This window comes from Microcaecilia unicolor, chromosome 2 (assembly GCF_901765095.1).
Source record: "Microcaecilia unicolor chromosome 2, aMicUni1.1, whole genome shotgun sequence".
NCBI classification, from domain to species: Eukaryota; Metazoa; Chordata; class Amphibia; order Gymnophiona; family Siphonopidae; genus Microcaecilia; species Microcaecilia unicolor.
Window position 1 is genome coordinate 74,271,034 of NC_044032.1, and position 20,869 is coordinate 74,291,902.

General features: G+C 42.0%; 1 protein-coding gene across 1 annotated transcript in view; it reads right to left on the reverse strand.

Annotated features, from left to right (window-relative positions):
• The window catches only part of LOC115461867 (ciliogenesis and planar polarity effector 1-like), a 337,061-nt gene that overhangs the window by 214,635 nt on the left and 101,557 nt on the right, over nucleotides 1-20,869 (reverse strand). The window contains exons 7-9 of the mRNA XM_030191927.1: nucleotides 9,883-10,039; nucleotides 5,011-5,114; nucleotides 4,690-4,872 (exon numbers count right to left, since the gene is read on the reverse strand). Coding sequence (XP_030047787.1) covers nucleotides 4,690-4,872; nucleotides 5,011-5,114; nucleotides 9,883-10,039 — 444 coding nt within the window. The remainder of the gene's footprint in view (nucleotides 1-4,689; nucleotides 4,873-5,010; nucleotides 5,115-9,882; nucleotides 10,040-20,869) is intronic.

Genomic DNA, 20,869 nt, shown 5'->3' on the forward strand with positions numbered 1-20,869 from the left:
TCCGCTATGGCTTTGTCTTCCCTGAGTGCCCCTTTCACCCCTCCATCATCTAGCGGTCCAACTGATTCTTTTGCGGCTTCTTGCTTTTAATATGCCTAAAAAAAATTTTAATATGTGTTTTTGCCTCCAACACAATCTTTTTTTAAAAGTCCCTCTTTGCCTTATCAGCGCTTTGCATTTTGCCTTGCCATGTCTTATGCTGTTTGTTATTATTTTCAGTTGGGTCATTCTTCCATTTTCTGAAGGATTTTCTTTTAGTTCTAATAGCTTACTTCACCTCACTTTTTTTTTTTTTTTTTTTTTTTTTTTTTTTTAACTATGCCGGCTGTTTGGTCTTCCTTCCTCCTTTTTTAATACACGGAATATATTTGGCCTGGGCTTCCAGGATGGTATTTTTGAACAGCATCTATGCTTGATCTAAATTTTTGACCTTTGCAGCTGCTCCTCTAAGGTTTTTTTTTCACCATTCTTCTCATTTTATCACAGACTTTTTGAAAGTTACACACTAATGTATCGGATTTCCTGTGTATATTTACTCCAAATAATGATCACTGTTATCAAGTAGCCCCAGCACCATTACCTCCCGCACCAGATCATGCGCTCCGCTAAGGACTAGGTCTAGAATTTTTCCTTCTCTCGTCGGCTCCTGTACCAGCTGCTCTATAAAGCAGTCCTTCATTTTGTCAAGGAAATTTACCTCCTTAGCATGCCCTGATGTTACATTTACCCAGTCAATATCAAGGTAATTGAAATCATCCCTTATTATTGTGTTGTCCAGTTTGTTAGCCTCCCTAATTTCTGATAACATTTCTACATCCGTCCGTGGCCAGGTGGACGGTAGTACACGCCTATTACTATCCTTTTCCCCTTTACACGTGGAATTTCAATCCTTGGGAATTCCAAGATGTGTTTTGTTTCCTGCAAAATTTTCAATCTGTTTGATTCAAGGCCCTCCTTAACATACAAAGTTACCACTCCACCAATTCGATTCATCCTATCACTATGATATAATTTGTACCCTGGTATGACAGTGTCCCACTGGTTATCCTCCTTCCACCAGGTCTCAGAGATGACTATTATATCTAATTTTTCATTTAGTGTAATATATTCTAACTCTCCCATCTTATTTCTTAGGCTTCTGGCATTCGCATATAGACATTTCAAACTATGTTTGTTGTTCCTATTTACATCTTGCTCAGTAGTTGACAGTGTTAATTTGCAACCTTTTGTTTGATTTTTATTGCATATTTGTATTTTCTTTGTGCTTGTTTCCATGCATTAAGTGTGTGCTCATCTTTTATTTTTTTCCAAGCTCGTTCGAGTTTTCTGGTTTGTGTTTTGAGTTTTTTTAGTTCGTCATTGAACCATGGGGTCACATTCTGTCTACGTGATGTTCTGGTTCTTAGGGGTGCTATCTCATCTAGTACACTCTTGCATCTTTTGTCCCAGTCAGAGAGGTAATGAGTGGAATCTTTTCGAGCGTTTGATTCATTGTCATATCTGTTGCCAGAATTCTGTTGGATCAATTTTGCCTCTTTTGCTGTAGGTTGTTTGGTCTGGTGTTTGGTATGATCCCTTTTTTTGCCAATTTACTGATAGGTACAGTTTGTGATGGTCGGAGCAGGGTATGTCTGACCATTTGATATTTGTTACTGATATGTTGTGGCTTGTGGATAGTTTATAGGAGATGAGGTCTCGTGTGTGCCCTTTGATGTGGGTAAGTTGAATTTGTGGAAATTTGAGGTCCCATGACAAATCCTTAAAGTCCCATGAATTGGTAGAGTTAATGTCTTCAAGGTGGAGATTTATTAGGATTGGCTACATACCTATTGAAGATAAAGTCCATGAGGTTAAGCTGGCAATCATTCCAGTTACCATGCATCTCGAGCTGGCTATGCCTTACATGACAAAGCTCGTTTTAAGAGTTTGTTGACTCGATGGGGCCTTACTGATATGTGGAGGGTGATGTATCTAACGGAGAGGGACTATACTTACTTCTCCCTGGTAAATCATTCACATATAGACTTCTAGCTGGGTGATGGGGATGTTTTTTAAGTCACCAGGGAGAGTTTCATCCACATCCATACATGGTCTGATCATACGCCAGTATGCTTGACCCTGAGTTTAAGGAGTGAGTGTGTGGGCTTGCAGTACTGGCACATGTCAGATGCTCTCGTTTTGGACCCCAAAAATGTGGCATCTTTACAGTAGGCTCTCAAAGAATATATAGAGCTTAATGATACCGAAGATATTGATCCTCTTGTACTCTGGGAGGGCCATAAAACTGTGTGCAGGAGGCGCATTACAACCCTTCACGCCCATTTGCATAAACAGTGTAAGGCTCAAGAACACTCTTTATATAATCAAATTGCTCAGCTGGAAGAACAGCATAAGCAAGAACCAGCAGATAAGCAGTGTTTTGAAAGTTTGCATGCCCTCTGCCTGATGCTGAATGAAGTTCAGATGGCTCAGATTTCTGACAAGTTGCAAAAGGTACAACAAGAACATTTTGAGTTTGGTAATAAAGCCAGCTGCTTGCTTTTAAGCTTAAAAAGAAGGCTCAGCGCAGTGCAATTTTATTCATTCCATCACCCCTGAGGAACAGAAAGTTGCATCAGAGAAGGTAGGACGCGTCACAGCACTGCAGAGAAGGCAGCATGCTGTAATCACTGCAGTGTAACTACCGCTACCGGCAGTGATCAAGAGAGGAAGAGATATCAGAAGCCCAGGACCATGTCTGTGCTGAGGTGAAAGTTGGGGGAAGGGAGAACCATTGAAAAGAGAGAGAAGATCCTCTCTGATCTCCTAATTTGACTGGTGGGCTGCCGCCGGATTTTAATTTGTAGAAGCTGGTTTGCTTGCAGCTGGGGAGGCTTAGCCTCCCCAAACCTCTTATACCAGGCATCTATGGGACTGGGGAGAGCTCCTGCCCACCCGTGGCTATACTAGCCAGCAGAAACAGAGAGGGAGCAGGCATACTGCCCAGTGCCTCATCTGTTGGGGATTTTACAATTAAAGCTCAGTCCTTTAAGTCCTCTGGCACTTGCACTCCAGCAGCCCCCATTCCCTTCTGTGAGTTCCTTCTCCCTGCCTCTTACCCTGCAGTGAAAATATTGCTGCTTCTCACCCAGCCTGAAGCGTCTCTCTAACAGGAAGTCTGCTTCAGAACTTTCTGTTACAGAGAGACGCTTTGGGCCGGGTGAGAAACATCATTGTTTTCACTGCAGCGGTGAGGGGCAGGGAGAAGGAGTATGCGAAGAGAGGGGGACTGCTAGAGTGCTAGGTTCAATAACCTCTGTAAAATGGCACCAGTTTCTACCGAACCACAGAAACACAAGACAGCTGTTTTCGGTGGACTGAAACCTACCAAAAACAGTTGTTCGGGTCAGTTTCAACACCAGAAACAAAAAAAAATTTCAGTCAGGCTCTAATTACTAGACAACACCATATCTCTTAAAGCAACAGTTCAACATCAGCTGAAAAATATATTTAAATTAAATTACCCTTTTTCACACTCTCTCCAGATTTGGCTCCTTCCAGTTTCTCTGTTGGACTGAATTGGAGGGCAGGTCAAAAAGAATAAACTCTCAATGACTAAACCAAGGGGTAGGTTCATGGAACAGGGAAGATGTGGGGCTCTAGTACAGAGGTTTTCAACCTTTCTTTTGTGGTGACACACCTGACAGACAGTGATCATGTGTGCCAATGAACACTAAAATTCAAAGCTGAACAACAACAACAAAAACTCCTAAATATTTCACTGTTAAAAATGATGAAAGGGAAATATAAACATAAAATATTCTTAAACAGAACTTACTTTAACAGTTTATAAAACAGAGTTATTACATTTTTTTCAAAGAAGTTTTGATCTTCACTTTATCAATGAGAAATCTGACACTGATGAGCTGCATACAGTATTTCTATATGGGATTGTATAGTAGGCAATTCATAACAACCTTACTATCAAGTCAAGTAACTTTTATCCATTCTAGAGTCTATGCAGTGTATAATACAAAACAAATATATTTTCAAATTCTTGTATCATCTCAGTAACAGCAAAACAAAATCCCTCTACTGACACATATTGTGAGGTAACACAACCCTGCAAACACCAGAAATTATGAAGCAAACAGAAGATATGGACAGCAGACAAGCAGCATTCCTATTTAGGACTGATGGCAGCAGGATAGTCAAAGAAGCAAAAAAAGGGACCAGTTATGGGTATTTCAAGGGACATACCTCCTGCCTCTCGAGAACACACTGGTTAAGAACCACTGGTCTAGTACATGCAACAAATAACTTCCTAGGAATTATTTTTAGATTTCAAACAATACAAATTATACATAGTGGTGACTATCAACCTGGATCAACCAGATCACCACTGCCAGAATATTTTTAAATATGCTGAACTGCTACTTAAAAGACAAGAAGCCTTTCTGACTTATAAGTCACTGAAATAACTAATACTTACATGGCCATAATGTCAATTTTTCAGCAGGACAAACCCATTACAAGAAAAAGAGAATAAAGTTATGAATGAGAAACAGATATGGAAAAGAAAGACATGGAAGCAGATGCTGTCACATAAAGGATAACATGTTCTTTGAAATAGTAAACAAAGAATGTGCAGATGATGATATGATCATAAAACAGAATAAAATCCTTTTAAAGTGTTACTTAAGACTTTACCTGTAGGTTACTAATGGATGAAGTGGAATGAACTCTGCAGGTCCAAACTCTACTGAGCAACCAAAAGTAACCAAACGTTGCAGCTCGCCCAAACGTGTCATCAGAATCAGAGTCCCACGTTTTAGCATGCAAGCCAGAAAGAGGCTTCCTAGAGTCCAGCTCATGTCCCCTACCCAATATGACCTAAAAAAGAAAAGAAGTTATCAGTATGGAAGCTAAAGCTGTCTGTCAAATCATGTTATCAATGAATTCTAACTTCAGATGCAGCAAAACTTAATTTGCTTCTAGGAACTTGTACAGTAATCTTGAAGAAACACTTACCTGATATATTTGGATGGAATCACCTGGCTCTTGCTGCTACACCCTTTAAGGCTACCAATCACAGTAACAAAATTAATTGAGTTTATGAACAGAATTTGAGTTGCCTAATGAAACAAAATAGATATTGTTACATTGTTGTCAAAATTAAGTTATCATTTCTGTATTCAATTACAAACACTATTACTGAAGCTTAACTTTCAAATAACCCTATTTTGTAGGGACTTTTTTGCAATATGTAGTGCATGTTTTACACATGGAAAAGGACTACTATAAAATTGTGTGAACATAAGTGTACAAGTATGTGTATCTATGATAACATATGTCTTTACATGATCCATGTGTAAGCATTTCTGGGAGCATAATGTAGGTGGAGCAGAAAGAGTAGCAGAGTATGTGCATAATTAAAAATGCACATACCCTGCTATGTATAAATAGCTTGGGCGATTAAGCAGAGTCCCCTGTTGAAGACCCCCAGGCTCAGATGGCTATAGGGCAGAATTTTAAAAACTTATGGGGGAGCACGCTATTCTGCCTCTTACTGCTATGTACAGAGCCAGCTTGGACTCAAGCTACTAGGAGGGTTAAATTTGGCCCAGATATTGGTTCTTCCTAAACCTGACAAAGATCCCTTGCTTCCGGAATCGTACCACCCTATAGTGTTATTAAACTTTGAAACCAAACTACTGGCAAAAATGATGGCAAATAGATTGGCCAGAGACTTCCCTGCACTAGTGCATGAGACCCAGATGGGTTTTGTCCGGGGCTGGCACATAGCCAAAAATATTAGGAAAATATTCACTTCTGTAGAACTCAAAGAGTGTACCACAGTTCCATCGCTCTAGATCAGTTTTGGTGCAGAAAAGGTATTTGACAGTGCACCATTATGGTTTTGATGGTCGGCTCCTGGATGCAGTCCGCACTTTCTATTCTGCCTCTCGCACCAAAGTGTGGATCAATGGAAGGCACTCAGGGAAATTTGCTATACATAGGAGGACTTGTCAGGGCTGTCCCTCGTCACTGCTTGTTTGTTCCGTTGCTGGACTCTTCTCAGGGATGTCATTTCTGCCCCAGCAGTGAAGGGGGTGGTGACAGACATGCAAATTTTCAAAATAGCAGCCTTTGCAGATGATCTGATGGTCCACCTCACTGACTCTCAGAACTCTTGAGGAGCTACTAAATATTTTTCATGAATATGGGGTTTACTCTGGTTTTAAATTAAATCCTTCAACTCGGAGGCTCTGGCCACCAAGTATTTGGTACACCAGACATGAAGAGGGCCCTTTACGTTGAGGTGGGCCACGGAACCCTTTAGGTATTTGGAGATTCAGTTGCCTCATTTGTTCAGGTTGGTGCACTCCTTTAATGTGGGAGTGCTCCTGGATGCAACGCGACAACAGTTGGAGTAGTGGTCGGCATTCCTTTGTCCTTATCTGGCCAGAGAGGCGGGATGATTGTTTTCCCCCAGAGGCTCTATGTGCTCCAAGTTCTGCCAATTTGCCTCCTCAAGACAGATCTCTCACAGGTGGCCAAAATGCTGAATAAATATTACTAGAGTGGGAAAAAGGCGAAAATATATTTACCATACATATACAGTAATTACTAAAATAAGGGCTTGGGTTTGCCAGACTTATAGCTATATAATTACACCTATCTTTTATGGCATCTGGGTGATTGGTTATTAGACAGAGCAGATTATACTGCTACTTTGTATGAACAGCTGTTTTTGCACCTTTTCGCATTAGATCTCTCTTGCAGGTTTCTCCTCGTGCCTTGCCTTCTTCACTGGGGAGAAGTACACTATTTAGGCAGTCAGTGGTTGGGTAGTGCTCCCACGGATACAGATCAATTGCCGATTAGGGGCAACCTGCAGTTTCTGCCTGGCGTGGAAAATATTGTATTTGAACGTTGGAAAACCCAGGGGTACACCTTGGTAGAAAATGCGCTCACAAGGGAGGGTGTAATGATACGCTTTGAGGCCTTCCGTCAACAGATGGCAATGCAGTGGGGGGACCAATTTGCTTTCTGTCAACTTAAACATTATATTAACTCCCTTGACCCTAACATCTTAAAATTGAACCTGGGAACCAAATTAGAGGGATTTTTTTGAATTGGTAGCTACCAAACGGCTCACTATTTCAGGGCTTTACCAGGTGGAAAAAGCCAGATGGGAATCTGACCTAGGGAAATCACTGTTAATATTGGCCACATTCCACTCTATTCATAGAATACCCCGGTTGGTCCGGGGGAGGGGGGGGCTGATTTGAAAGTGTCCGCATTCCGGGTGCTCCATCAGGCATGTTTCACCCAGGTGCAGATGCACAAGGAAGGGAGATTAATTTCTCCAACAGGTGTCAGGTGCAATGGCGGTGACAATACCTTCTATCACGCAATGTGGGACTGTCCTCTCCTACAGCAATTTTGGTCCACCATTGTTCTCTATTTGAGTACTCTATTTCATACACGTATTCATTTTCCAGAGGACGTGGTTTTATTGATCTAATGGGGGGGAGAGATTGGGCAAGACACAGAAAGCACTACTTAGAAAGGTTATAATAGTGGGGACAAAATGCATCTTATGTTTCTGGGTGACTCCAGAACCACCATCGTTTTGGACATGGTGTGCCGGTGTTCTTCGTCTAGCACTATGAGAGGCGAGGGATGTAGCACTTTCTGCAAAGAGAGAGAAGAATTATCTTTCTGTTTGGGATCCATATTTACAGTTTCTCACACAGGTAGCACGGAGTTTGATTCTGAATCACATGTATTCACCTAGTAGAGGTTATGGGCTTTGGTGTTGCTTTATTGTTTACCGGGGAGGGGGGCGTGTGGAGGAAGAAATGCCAGTCATCGGTGGGGGGGGGGATTACTGTACACTTGAATGTAACCCCCCCTCCCTGTTTATATTTGAGTTAACAGTTTTCCCCCTTTTGGGGGGGGGAGAACTTCTCAGTTTATACTCGAATAGGTTTATATTCATGTATATACAGATAAGTCATATTAGGCAATAATTACAGCAGCAAAAATATTCTAACAACAATGCAAGGTACAGCATAGTATGCTATATTACAGTATCAACACTGTACGCAATAAAACATTTTAATAGCATAATTAGATAAACTAAGGCCATACTACTATCTATTGCCCACAAAGCGAAAAATATCTTTGATAACATTACTCTACTGTAATCCACAGGCTATTCTTTTCAATATGTTAAGCTGAAAATGCATTTTTCTTTAAATATCAATGGTACTGGGACAACCCTGGCAGCTCAAAGGCAAATAATGTGCCATGCAGAAACTTTGTGTTTGACTGTTAAGCTAGTCTTCTACTCCCCAGATTAACCAGAACAGGGACTGGGGTGGTTATGTGGAGGTAGTATTCATGACCCTTGATGGGAAGAAGTGTCTACCACTGCTCAGAAGTGATTTCTAACAAACACAATTAAGATCCATATTAGTCAAGTTTCAGAAGGACCTGGGATTTGTGGCTCCTGGCCAAGGACTATCACTGCAAAACCTGGACAAACTGGGGGAGGAGATACAAACAAGGGACAAAACTTCCTTGCGTAGCTGTGGCTGAAGGCTCGTGATGCCTTGGTCTAATAGAAGCTGTTATTGATTGAACTAAAAAGCCCAAAAGAACACAAAAAATATTAAATTATTAGGGCTTTTTTTGTGCTGGAACAGTGTACGAGCACTTTTTTACCTACTCCCTTTCCACAGGCGTCAGAACAGGGGGAGCCACAGGTACTGTGGCAGATTCCCCTCCCCCATCCCCTCCCGGTTTACCTTTCAACTTGTTTCTTTTGCGCAGCAGTGATTGCCTGTGCCAGCCCCGGAATCTTCTCTGTGTAGAACCCCACCCCTGTAACTTCCTGTTTACGCAGGGGTGTGGCAGAGAGAAAATTCCAGGACCAGCAGGCAACTTTCTCTGAAATGCTGCTGCCTGAGAAAAACAAGTTGAAAGGTAAACCATTGGGGGGGGGGGGGGGCATCCCCAAACCAAGAGAAAAGGGAGCGATATCTGAACTTGGCATGGGGGGGGTAGTATTACAAGACAGAAGAGAAAAAGGAGGGAGATACCTCAGCTGGGCACAGGAGGGAGAGAGATATGCTGGACAATGGGAGGGAGAGGAGACAGAGAGATGCTGGACCTAGCTTGGACACTGAGGTGGACGAGTGGGAGGGTGGGGATATGCTGGATAATGGGAGCGAGAAAGGAAAGATGGAGGAATGTCAGACCCCAATGTGGAGGGGAGGGAGGGAGAAATGTTGGGATTTGGACCCAGAGGTGGAGAGAATGGAGAGAGAGGAAGATGTCAGATCACGGGTGGAGGGAGAGAAGAGAGAGGGAGAAATGCTGGATCTGGACCCAGAGGTGGAAGGGAAGGAGAGATGTTGAAACAGTGGATCAGCCCCCAGATGTGGAGGGAAAGAAGAGAGAGGAATAGATGTCAGATCATGGGGTGGAAGGAAGGGACGGAGAGTGCAGATGCTGGGTATGAGGAGAGATCAGAAAAGAGAGGTCTATAAAATACTGAGTGGGGTGGAACAGGTAGACATGAATTGCTTGTTTACTCTTTCCAAAAATACAAGGACTAGGGGACATGCAATGAAGCTACTAAGTAGTACATTTAAAACAAATAGGAGAAAATATTTTCAATGATGCCTTTTTATATGTTCCATGGCTGGTAAAAGAGGTGTGGCCACTGTAGGGGCAGAGCTATAGATAGTGATCCCACCCCTAAGGTTCACTGTATGAGTATGGTACCTTTATTACTATTAAAAAAAAAAAAAAAAAAAAGCAAGCACTGTAAATTATTTCAAGTTGCTCTAAGACTACTTTCATAGAATCATAGTCTGTCATTAATACCTTTGGATCCCTTTGATTGATAGTTACTGCCAGTACAAGTCCATCTCTGGCAAAGGCAGAAATCAAAGCACCTCGGGACTTCACAGATTCACACGGAGGACCCAGTCTTGCCAGTTCATATTCTTGCCGTGCCCACAGAATCTGGTACGGTAAAGGACTACAACAGAGATTAAGAAGCAGTTTTACACATGGCATTTTGTTTACTCTTACAACTAAGAAGGTAACTTTAAAAAACTTTAATCATCTTATTTTTTCCATATACATACCATCATCCTCTTATGATCTGCAGTATTTACATATTAACATATATAGTACCAACAGATAAATCAACTGGATCAAGATACAAACAAACAAACACAAAAAGGTTTTTGAGAAATATGTGATATGAGTGAAGAATCAACTGCACCCCAGAAACACTGGTTCACAAACCTGTCCTAGGGGACCCCCAGCCAATCAGGTTTTCAGGATATCCACAATGAATAATCTTCAGAGAAATCTGCATGCAACAGAGGCAGAGCATACAAATCTGTCTAATGAATATGCATTGCGGATATTCCAAAAACCTGCTGGTTTCAGGTCCCCAAGACAAGTATGAGAACAAATGCATTAGAATGTTGCATATGATTTATTTTGAAATTATGTTCACCTGAGAGTTAAGCAAAACTGCATGTGATTACAGATCACATCACTTTACCACTAACACACAACATTCCAGGACAAATATTAAAAGTGTTTTGTTTCTACTCCTTTTACTTTGCTTATTCAGTTTATAACTTGCTAAATATTAATATAAATATCTCAGTAAGCTAACACAAGTCACGAAAAAAAGAACCCAGCATTAATACAAAATAAATAATAAAACACATTTTAGCGTGGAAAGAAATGCAAATGACAGCTAGCATAGTTAAAAGGTGAGTGAAATAGACTATTATAGCCAAAAGATGATCATCTTTCAAAGAAAAGGGGAAAAAGGATTCAAATGAAGAAAATAAGAAGCAACATAAGCACTGGTAAATTAGATGCAAAGCATTGATAAAGAAGGCTAAAAGATGATATGAAGAGAAACTTGCCACAGAAGCAAAAACTCATAGTAATAACTTTTTCAGATACATCAGAAGCAGAAAGCCTGTGAAGGAATTTGTGGGACTGTCAGATCATCAATCAGATGGGGTGCAGCACAGGGTACTGAAAGAACTCAAACATGAAATTGCTGAACTGCAGTTAGTGATCTGTAACCTATCATTAAAATCATCTGTAGTATGCAAAGATTGGAGAGTGGCGAACGTAATGATAATTTTTTTTTTATTATGTATGTAAAGTTTATTTGCATTTGTTGTCAATAAAAATCATTGAAACATTAAAACATAGCCAAAGCTGTAAAAATACTGTTAAATTAGTGGATTGATTGAGGCCACGTGGGTATTGTATTCAAAGATGAACTTAATTCTTATAATAGTTTTTGATTCACGTTACCACCTCTCAGTGATAAAGACATAATGCACAGTATATACACACATCTTTAGCTGTTCAAAGGTATGAAGTTACTTTTTATGGTTCAACAATTTTTATTGATATTAACACATTCACAGCTCAAAAAACCTAACATAGAACATTATCATCAATGTTTTGGTATAGAACCCCCTTCCCCCCCCTGCTAGCATGCTAAAACAGTCGACTTTGAACTCATATGTTTCCCCAACCCATACCAAACTTCCACCACTCTCGAAATCTTGTAAGGAACAAAAAAATGTTATCAAAAATTAGAGACAAACAGTAAAATCCTTCCCTCCCCCCCCCCCCACCTACCCCCCCTCCCCCTGCTGAGAGATATCCAGACTCCCAACTCCTTACAACAAAGGATGGCCCCACCTCAGTGTGTATCTACAGCGTGTTCACCACTAAACTCCGCCCTTTAGGAGACAGGCTGTGAATATATGGCCCCCAAATATCTAGAAACCACCTCCGCCGCCCAGGGGAGCTGCCCACACCTCTCCTCTCAAACAACAAACTCAAGCAATTTGTTTCACCAGTGCCAGAAATCCGGAGGGGTCTCCGTCACCCACTGGCTCAGTATTAGCCTCTTACCAATCAAAAAGGCCTTCCGAACCAACTGACAGGCCGAGCCACCCTGTAAAAGAAAAGCTTCATATTTGTCTAACAAAATTCCCATCGGAGAGCACATCGAGTCCAAAAGATCTGCCAGATATTGAGCAATGGAGTCCCAAAAATGTCTCACCTTATAGCAGCTCCACAAACAATGAAAAAGAGATCCCGGAGCCCTCCCACATTTCCCACATAAGGGCGTAGAAATTCCCCCCCATCTTGAATACCTGAGCCTTCATTAAATAGGCCCTATGGAGAATACGATATTGGCACTCTCTAAGCCCTGATCTGCCCGCCAAACTCCGTATCCTGGCCGTCAAAACATCAAAGTCTAAAGTGATATGTGGTCTCTCCAAATCCCCTGCCCACCTCTGTCAAATATGCTCACGATCCTTGGGCGCCAGAAACTTCCCTAACACTTTGTGCAACCCAGAAATAGAAAGACGCTCACTCTGTACCAAATGGAAGAACTGCCTCAGAAGGCGACAGTGCCCAGAGCCCAAAGCCTCTGTCTCCAACGAGTCCACATAGTGTTTCAACTGGGCATGGGCAAAAGCACCTCCCATATCATATCCTAACCCCAGTGCCCCCAGATTCAACATTAATCCTTGCCGGTTCAACACATGTTCCAACCGAGTTATCCCATGCCGTGCCCATATCCGAAAAACCGCATTCTCTAAGCCCAGCCGAAACAGCAAGTTACCTTGAATAGGAAGAAGATCTGAGGTGCACCGACTCAGGCCAAACATCCGCATCATATCTCTCCAAAGAGTCCGTAGAGGGAGCACTAATATACTGGAACGCAAATCAGGAGGAAGTGACTTGCTGGGAGCCTGCAAAAGGAAATGAAAATGGCACGGCGCATAGTATTGACTTTCCAACCATCTCCAAGTATAATCATCTCGCGCCAAAAACCAGTCGCCAAGATAACACAGGATACAAGCCGAATTATACCTCCTCAAATCCGGGAGCCCCAGGCCACCTTCTCTCAATGTCCCTTGCAATATGTGCAACGGCAATTTTGCCTTCCTACCTCCCCAACAGAAACACCTAATCACCTTTGTCAACAGAGTCAGATCCCTTGTACTCAAATAAAGAGGCATGTGTAATAGGTATAACCACCTAGGGAACTCCACCATTCTGAATAGCTGAATCCGCCCAGTAAGAGATAGTGGCAAAGACTGCCAAGCACGCAGTCTCTCCATTGTGGCTCGCAACAATCTAGAGAGACATTCAGGCTATACAATTCTGAGACTTTCATCGATATATGCAAGCCCAGGTATTTAAAGGATCCCGGCGCCCACTGAAGAGGAAATTCCTCGCCCCAAGCCTGCCTTACGTCATCCATCGAGGACAATGCCAGTGATTTACTATAATTGAGACGGAACCCCGCAAAATCTCCAAATTCAGTAAATAGCTCCAAGAAAGCCGATAGAGAAGAGTGCGGCTCCGTGAGATGTACAAGCAAGTCGTCTGCGAAAGCGGAGAGCAAAAACTCGGAATCTCCTATCTGTACACCCTTAATCTCTGGGTGCTGTATCATTTCACGGAGAAGAGGGTCCAAGGATAGGATGAACAAAAGAGGTGACAAGGGACACCCCTGCCTAGTCCCTCTATAAATCCGGAAGGATCTCGAACGTTCTCCATTTACCCACACATAGGCCTTCGGCTCCGAGTACAAGACCTTAATAGCCTCTAAAAAGAAGCCCTCAAAACCATAAGACAGCGAACAAATATGACCAACTGACCCGGTCAAACACCTTTTCCGCGTCAAAGCTGACTAAAAGCGACGGTAGGTGTTTCCGGGCCACAACTTCCAGAGAAGTCAATAAAGATCGAACATTTTTCACTGCCGTCCTCCCCCTCACAAAACCCACCTGGGACTCCTCAACCAGGGGCGGTAAAACTATAGCTAATCTATTGGCTAAGATTTTAGCGTATAGCTTCGCGTCCACATTGATCAGAGAAATGGGTCTGTAAGATTCAGGCTCCACCACGTTCTTCCCCTCTTTAGGTATCACAACAATTTGAGCCTCCTGAAATGTACCAGGGAGTGTCTGCGTAGCCACCATCGAGTTGAACAGAGCCAATAACGGCCCCTGAACCTGATCAAAAAACTGCTTATAAAATTCTACTCTATAGCCATCAGGTCCAGGAGCTTTATGAGAAGCACTCTGTTGTAGAGCCAACATCAGTTCCCCCTCAGTAAATGGTGTGTTCAAACACTTCCTCTGCCGATCAGAGAGGCTAGGTAAAACCAAGTTATCCAAATACATAGTACTATCTAACACTACATCCTGGTCAGAGGCATATAACGCCTCATAAAACTGACCAAAAGTGTCCGTAATGATAATTTTTAAAAAGGGTTCCTGGGTGATCCGGGAAATTACAAACTGGTAAGCCTGACTTCTATGCCGGGCAAACTAGTGGAAATTATTATAAAGGATAAAATTACTGAGCACATGGACAAACATGGTTTAATGAGACAGAGTCAGCATGGGTTCACCCAAGAGAAGTCTGGCCTCACCAATTTGCTTTGTTTCTTTGAAGGCGTGAATACACATGTAGATAAAGGTGAGCCAGTTGGTGTATCTAAATTTTGACAAAGTCCCTCATGAGAGATTCCTGAGAAAATTAAAAAGCCATGGGATAAGAGGCAGTGTTCTGTTGTGGATTAGGAACTGGTTAATGGATAGAAAACAGAGGATAGGACTAAATGGACGTTTTTCTCAGTGGAGGAGGGTGAATGGTGGAGTGTGCAGGGATCTGTACTGGGACTTCTTATTCATGTTTATAAATGATCTGGAAATCGAAATGACAAGTGAGGTAATTACATCTGCAGATGACACAAAACTATTCAAAGCTGCTAAAACACATACAGACTGAAAAATTGCAGGCTGAAAAATAGAAATCAGAAGGCTGAGGATCAAAATGGCAGATGAAATTTAATGTGGACAAATGCAAAGTGATGCACATTGATAAGAAGAATCTGAATCATGGCTACTTGATGCTAGAGTCCACCTTAGGAATCAGCACCCAAGAAAACAATCTAGGTGTCTTCATAGAACGAAGGCTGAAATCTTCTGCCCAGTGTGCGGTGGCTGTCAAAAAAAGGAAACAAGATGCTCGGAATTATTAGGAAAGGGATGGAAAATAAGATGAAGAATATCATAATGCCTCTATATCGCTCAATGGTGCAACCTCGTCGTGAGTTTTGCTCTCAATTCTGGTCACTGTATCTCAAAAAAGATATAGCAGAAATAGAAAAGGTTCAAACAAGGGTGACCAAATTGATAAAGGGGATGGAACGCCTCTCAAATGAGGAAAAGCTAAAGAGGTTAGGGCTCTGCAGCTTGGAAAAGGGACGGCTGAGGAGGGATTTGATAGAGGTCTACCAAATCCTGATTGGTGTAGGAACAGGTAAAAGTGAATCAATTTTTTACTCTTTCAAAAAATATAAAGAATAGAGAACATGGTATTACTTTGTCATGTCCCTTATGTCAACGCAAGTGGTGTCCTTCGGCAGCGCGGGGTCCAGTCGACACGCACACTTGACTGGCACAACCCTGAGTCATGCGTGTGTAGTTCTTCTCTGGCTGCAGGCTCCTTGATTGCTTTGCTTCCACGTACCTGAGTCTGCTCTCTCTCTGCCTGGCTTCCCTTCCTATTGGTCTTCTGGTTCTTCCTTCCCCTACTCTTGTCCTATGGCTGTGCTCCTTCTCCCTGCTGATGTCAGATGCCAGCACTATCAACTGATCTCTTCCTGGACTCCATGCTTCAGCTTCTACTTTGTTAGGTGTTACTTGCTCAGTAGTGTGCTTCTTCTCTACTTTGTCCCTCATTGCTGAATTTGCCTGTGCCTGGATTACTCTCTTGACCTGCTGCCTGCCTACTGACTTTGCCTGTACCTGGATTACTCTCTTCACTTACTGCCTGCCTACTGACTTTGCCCGTACCTGAATTACTCTCTTGACCTGCTGCCTGCCTATTGACTTTACCTGTGTCTGGATTACTCTCTTGCCTGTTTGCCTATTGACATTGCATATACCTGGATTGCTCCCCTGCCTCTTTGCCTATTGACATTGCCTATACCTGGAATACTCCCCTGCCTGCTGCCTGCCTGTTGACATTGCCTGTTCCTGGATTACTCTTTTGCCTGCTGCTTACCTATTAACTTTGCCTATACCTGGATCACTCTCTTGCCTGCTGCCTGGCTGGCCGTTACATTCACCACCTCGCTTCCTGCTCTGTCTCGTAAGTCCTGCAGGCCGCCGCACCTAGGGGATCAACCTCTGCGGACCAGTGGTCAGCGCAGGTGAAACCTGGGGTTATCCGGCCACTAAGCAGAACCTGGTCCGAGTACCGGGCTCAGTAGCGCTCTACTTGGTACAAGAACTCACAAGTCTGACATACTTTTAAAATGAATAGGAGGAAATATTTTTTCACTCAACGAATAGAATTTCTGGAACTCATTGCCAGAAGATGTGGTTACAGTGGTTAACATATCTGGGTATAACATAGTAATATAGTAGATGTCGGCAGATAAAGACCTGTACGGTCCATCCAGTCTGCCCAATAAGAAAAATTCATTACATATGGTATGTATACCTGTTCTTGATTTATCCTTGCCATTTTTAGGGCGTAGACCATAGAAGTCTGCCCAGCAATGGCCTTGTTCTGAAGTTTCTGAAATTGTTGTCAAAGCCCCCAGAAAAGCTCCACTCTATCCCATCTAAAATTAATTCAGCCTCCATCAGGGCACAGACTGTAGAGGTCAGCCCAGCATTGACTTTCCTATCTAATCTCCCCTAAACTTTTTTGGATCCAATCCCTCCAAAGAGCCTTTGTGTTTCTCCCATGCATTTTTGAATTCCGTTACCGTTTTCATCTACACCACCTCCCACGGGAAGGCATTCAAGGCATTTACCACCCTCTCTGTGAAAAATACTTCCTGACATTATTCCAGAGTATGCCTCCTTTCAACTTCAATTCATGCCTCTAGTTCTACCATCCTCCAGTCTCCGGAAAAGGTTTGTTTGCGGATGAATACCTTTCAACGTCTGTATCATATCGCACCTATTTTGTCCTTTCCTCCACGATATACATGTTTAGGTCAGCAAGTCTCTCCACGTACATCTTGCTATATAAACCCCCTAACATTTTTGTCGCTTTTCTCTGAATCACTTCAAGTGTAAGATCGCTATTGATAAAATGTTCTTGCTCTCACTGGTCCCTTGATTATTGCCCTGAATTTTTGTTCTTATCCATGCCAACTGAAGTAGATCAATGAATGTAGGATAGACTCAATGGGCTGTTAGAATCAGGCTCTCTTCCTCTAGATATGGGCTGTTACAATCAGGCAAAATTGTTTACACCTTTGCTGAAGGGCTCAGGATTAGATATAACATCACCTGAAAATTACCATCTAGTGGCTAGCATACCCCTTTTCACTAAAATGCTGGAAACCCACATTAGTAAACAATTTTCCTTATATCTGGAAAGATTTTGTAATCTACATTGGTCACAATTTGGTTTCAGGCCTGCACACAGTTTAACATATGTTGTCAGAACAATATCTATGTAAGAGGGATCAAGTATTATTACTTCAGTTTGATATTTTGGTGGCATTTGATGCAATGACACATTGTTACTGGATCGGCTGGATTAGATAGGAATAGCAGGATCTGTTCTTAAATGGTTCAGCAAATTTGTATCAAACCGAAGCTATTCTGTAAAACAAAACACACAACTTTCCAACTATTGATTTCCGAACTGTGAGGTTCCTTGGGGATCCCCGCTCTCTCCTATTCTGTTTAATTACTTTATGTCCTCCCTTGGCTCAATTCATCTGGGATTAGGCAAACTATTGCTATCCTATGCTAAAGACATTCTGCTTCTCCTACCAATAACCTCTTCATGTCAAGACCCAATCAAGTATCCAACAACTGGGATGAATGCTGTTCTATTGTGGGCCTTGGCAAATAAGCTAAAAGTGATTACACAAAAAAATAAGATCCTGTGGTTGAGTTATGGTCCCAAATTCAATAACACTGTTTAATAACAAAACCTTTGTAGTCTAATCTGAAACCAGGGTGCTTGGGGTCTTGATTCCTCTCCAACATATTCCTCCAATATTAATCAACTATGGAAGAAAACTCTGTTTAAAATGAAACAGCTATGTCTAGTCAGGTCATTTTTTGACCAAAAAGCCTTTGCACTGTTTGTCCAAATGCTGGTCCTATTACATCTGGATTATTGCAATGTTTTACTATTCAGTACTAAGTGTCAATATCAGAAAAAATTACAAATTATACAAAACATAGCTGCTAGACTGATTTTCAAACTGGATACACTAGTGTTTCATCATATCTTGTCAAACTGCATTGGCTTCCTGTAGTCAAAGGAATCAAGTTTAAAGCTGTTTGTCTAGTTTCCCAAATGTTACATGGCTTCACATCTGAATTGTTAATGTCTCATTATGATGTTTAGTTCAATCTAAGAGACTGAAAGAACGATTGATGATAGCGCTACTGCCTTACAAGGGAATCTGGTCTCAGAAGATTTTTAGCTCTCTCTTCTCAGTATTAGAAGTTTCACTAAGGAATTCTTTACCTACTGCTATTAGGTCAGATAATAGATACTTCAGCTTCTAGAAGAGGTTAAAATCTTTTCTCTTTCCAAAAACTGCTATATATCAAACCATTACTACTGTTGTATCCTTTTCCATCTACAAGACTAATCATGATGTACCTTTATTCATAGGCGCCCGGTATAAGAGGCTTGGAGAGGCTAAGCCTCCCCAGCCGCAAGCCCCAAGCGTCTCTCTCTCTGTCATCTATCATACCTCGTGGTGTTAGAGCAGCAGTGAAAAGAATTGCAGGCTGCTGGGCTCCGTGCTTTGTTTTGCCTTCTCTCTCTCTCAGCTCTGGCCCACCCTCATTTCCTGTTTACACAAGGGCGGGCCAGAGCTGAGAGAGAGAAGGCAAAACAAAGCACAGAACCCAGCAGCAGCCTGCAATGCTTTTCACTGCTGCTCTAACACCACGAGGTATGATAGATGACGTTTAAAATTTGGAGGAAGCCTGAAACTCGAAGGGAGCAAGGGAGGGGGGACCCTGGAACTGTCTGTGAGGGAGGGAAGGGGAACCCTAGAACTGTCTGTGATGAGTCTGACTTCTTGAGGTAACTTTCCAGTTCAGTATTTTGCCTTCATATCTGTTGTGTCATGTGTTTTTCATGTGTGATCAAGATGCAGTATTCTGCTAGCATGTAGTATTTGCAGCCCTTTTTTTGTTTCACTAGGTTGTGTACTGGTGTTTTAGAGCCTGGTGTAATTATAGTGCTGCCTTTCCACGCATAAGGTTGTAGCTCGTCCTGTCCTTGGAATTAGTGCTGTTATGGTTTGGTAAGGTTATGAGTGTGTTTTTGCACAAGTTTGTGTATAGTGTTTTGCAGTGGAGAGATTGTGTGTTGGCCTTACTGAGGTGGCACCAAAACATCAGAAAGGGTGTAGAGCCTAAATCATGACACACTACCTCTTGAAGGATCTACATATGGTCGTTAATAAAAGGAGCTCATTGTGAACACTAGCCACCCTAAAAGGGTGTTTTTTGGCTCTTCACATATCATGATATTATGATCCCTTGTTTCATATTGTGGACGGTCTACATTTTCTGTATAGTGGTATATTGGTGTATTAGGTCTGCCCAGAGTAATATTTATGGTGTGGTACAGTAAGGTTATGAGTGTGTTTTTGCACAAAGTTGTGCATAGTGTTTTGCAGTTGAGCAATTGTGGTTAGTATATGCTTTGAGCAACCACTTTATTCTTTGATATATGATACATATCTAATATCTAAATTTAATAAAAAGGTATTAATTGTGATTATTTTATTTTTACTTATTTTTATTTCTGTGTGTTGTCAGTTAATTATGGATGGATTTTAACTTTGATTTTATGCAACTTCAGGAATATATGTTTTCTTTATTAATTGAATTATTGTAATGCACACTAAACTCCAATGGTAAGTAGCAGAATAGTTCATATATTGTACTGTACTATATATAGGCTGACAGATCCCCTCACATTGTTCTATCTGTTGGCCAGACTATGGGATGAGGAACACCAGGTCAGGTGCCTTCCTTGTAATGGTGCCCTTTGGTATTTCTGGCTGACCCACTGGAAACATTTGGAGAGGGTCCGTAATAGAGGGCATGTATCTACACATGTGATGGGACTGCCAAATACTGCAGAAGTTTTGGAGTGGGGTGCCTGAGAGAATTACATGCATCACTCAGGTGCCTATGCCAGCAGATTCTAAGTGGTATTAGAACCTGCAGAACAGAATAAGAGAAGTTTGCACTGATCCTAATAACTTCCTGTTAGCCTAAGCACTGGAAAGCTGAGAGACTTCCTGGGTTGGCAGAGTGGGAAAAGATGTGGGGCAACTTCACAAAATACTATAGGATGACATACTCCCTGAAAAGCAAACAGCACACTTTCCACAAGATATGAGCTCCATTATGAAACACTGCAGACAAATGATACATTGTACTGGCAGGTTCCATCACTGTCACGAAGTAGTAGTATGTCTGGGCAGGGTGGAGACACTTGGGGTTATTTTGTTTCTGACTAGCAGGGATTGTCTCTTGTGCCTGTGAAATGAGAGCACACTAAGATTAATGCAACTTTTGTTATATTTAGTACGTTCTTCAATGGAAGTTTCTAATACATTAGCCAGCTTGGGAACCCAAAGATTCTTCAATTGTACAGGATCAACTGCACCCCTCACATGCTTGGTCCGATGAAACACCAGGCCAACAGGCTTAGTGAACATCGGAACAGCCAAAGAGATCAGTGCTCAGCCCATGGCACTGACATCAAA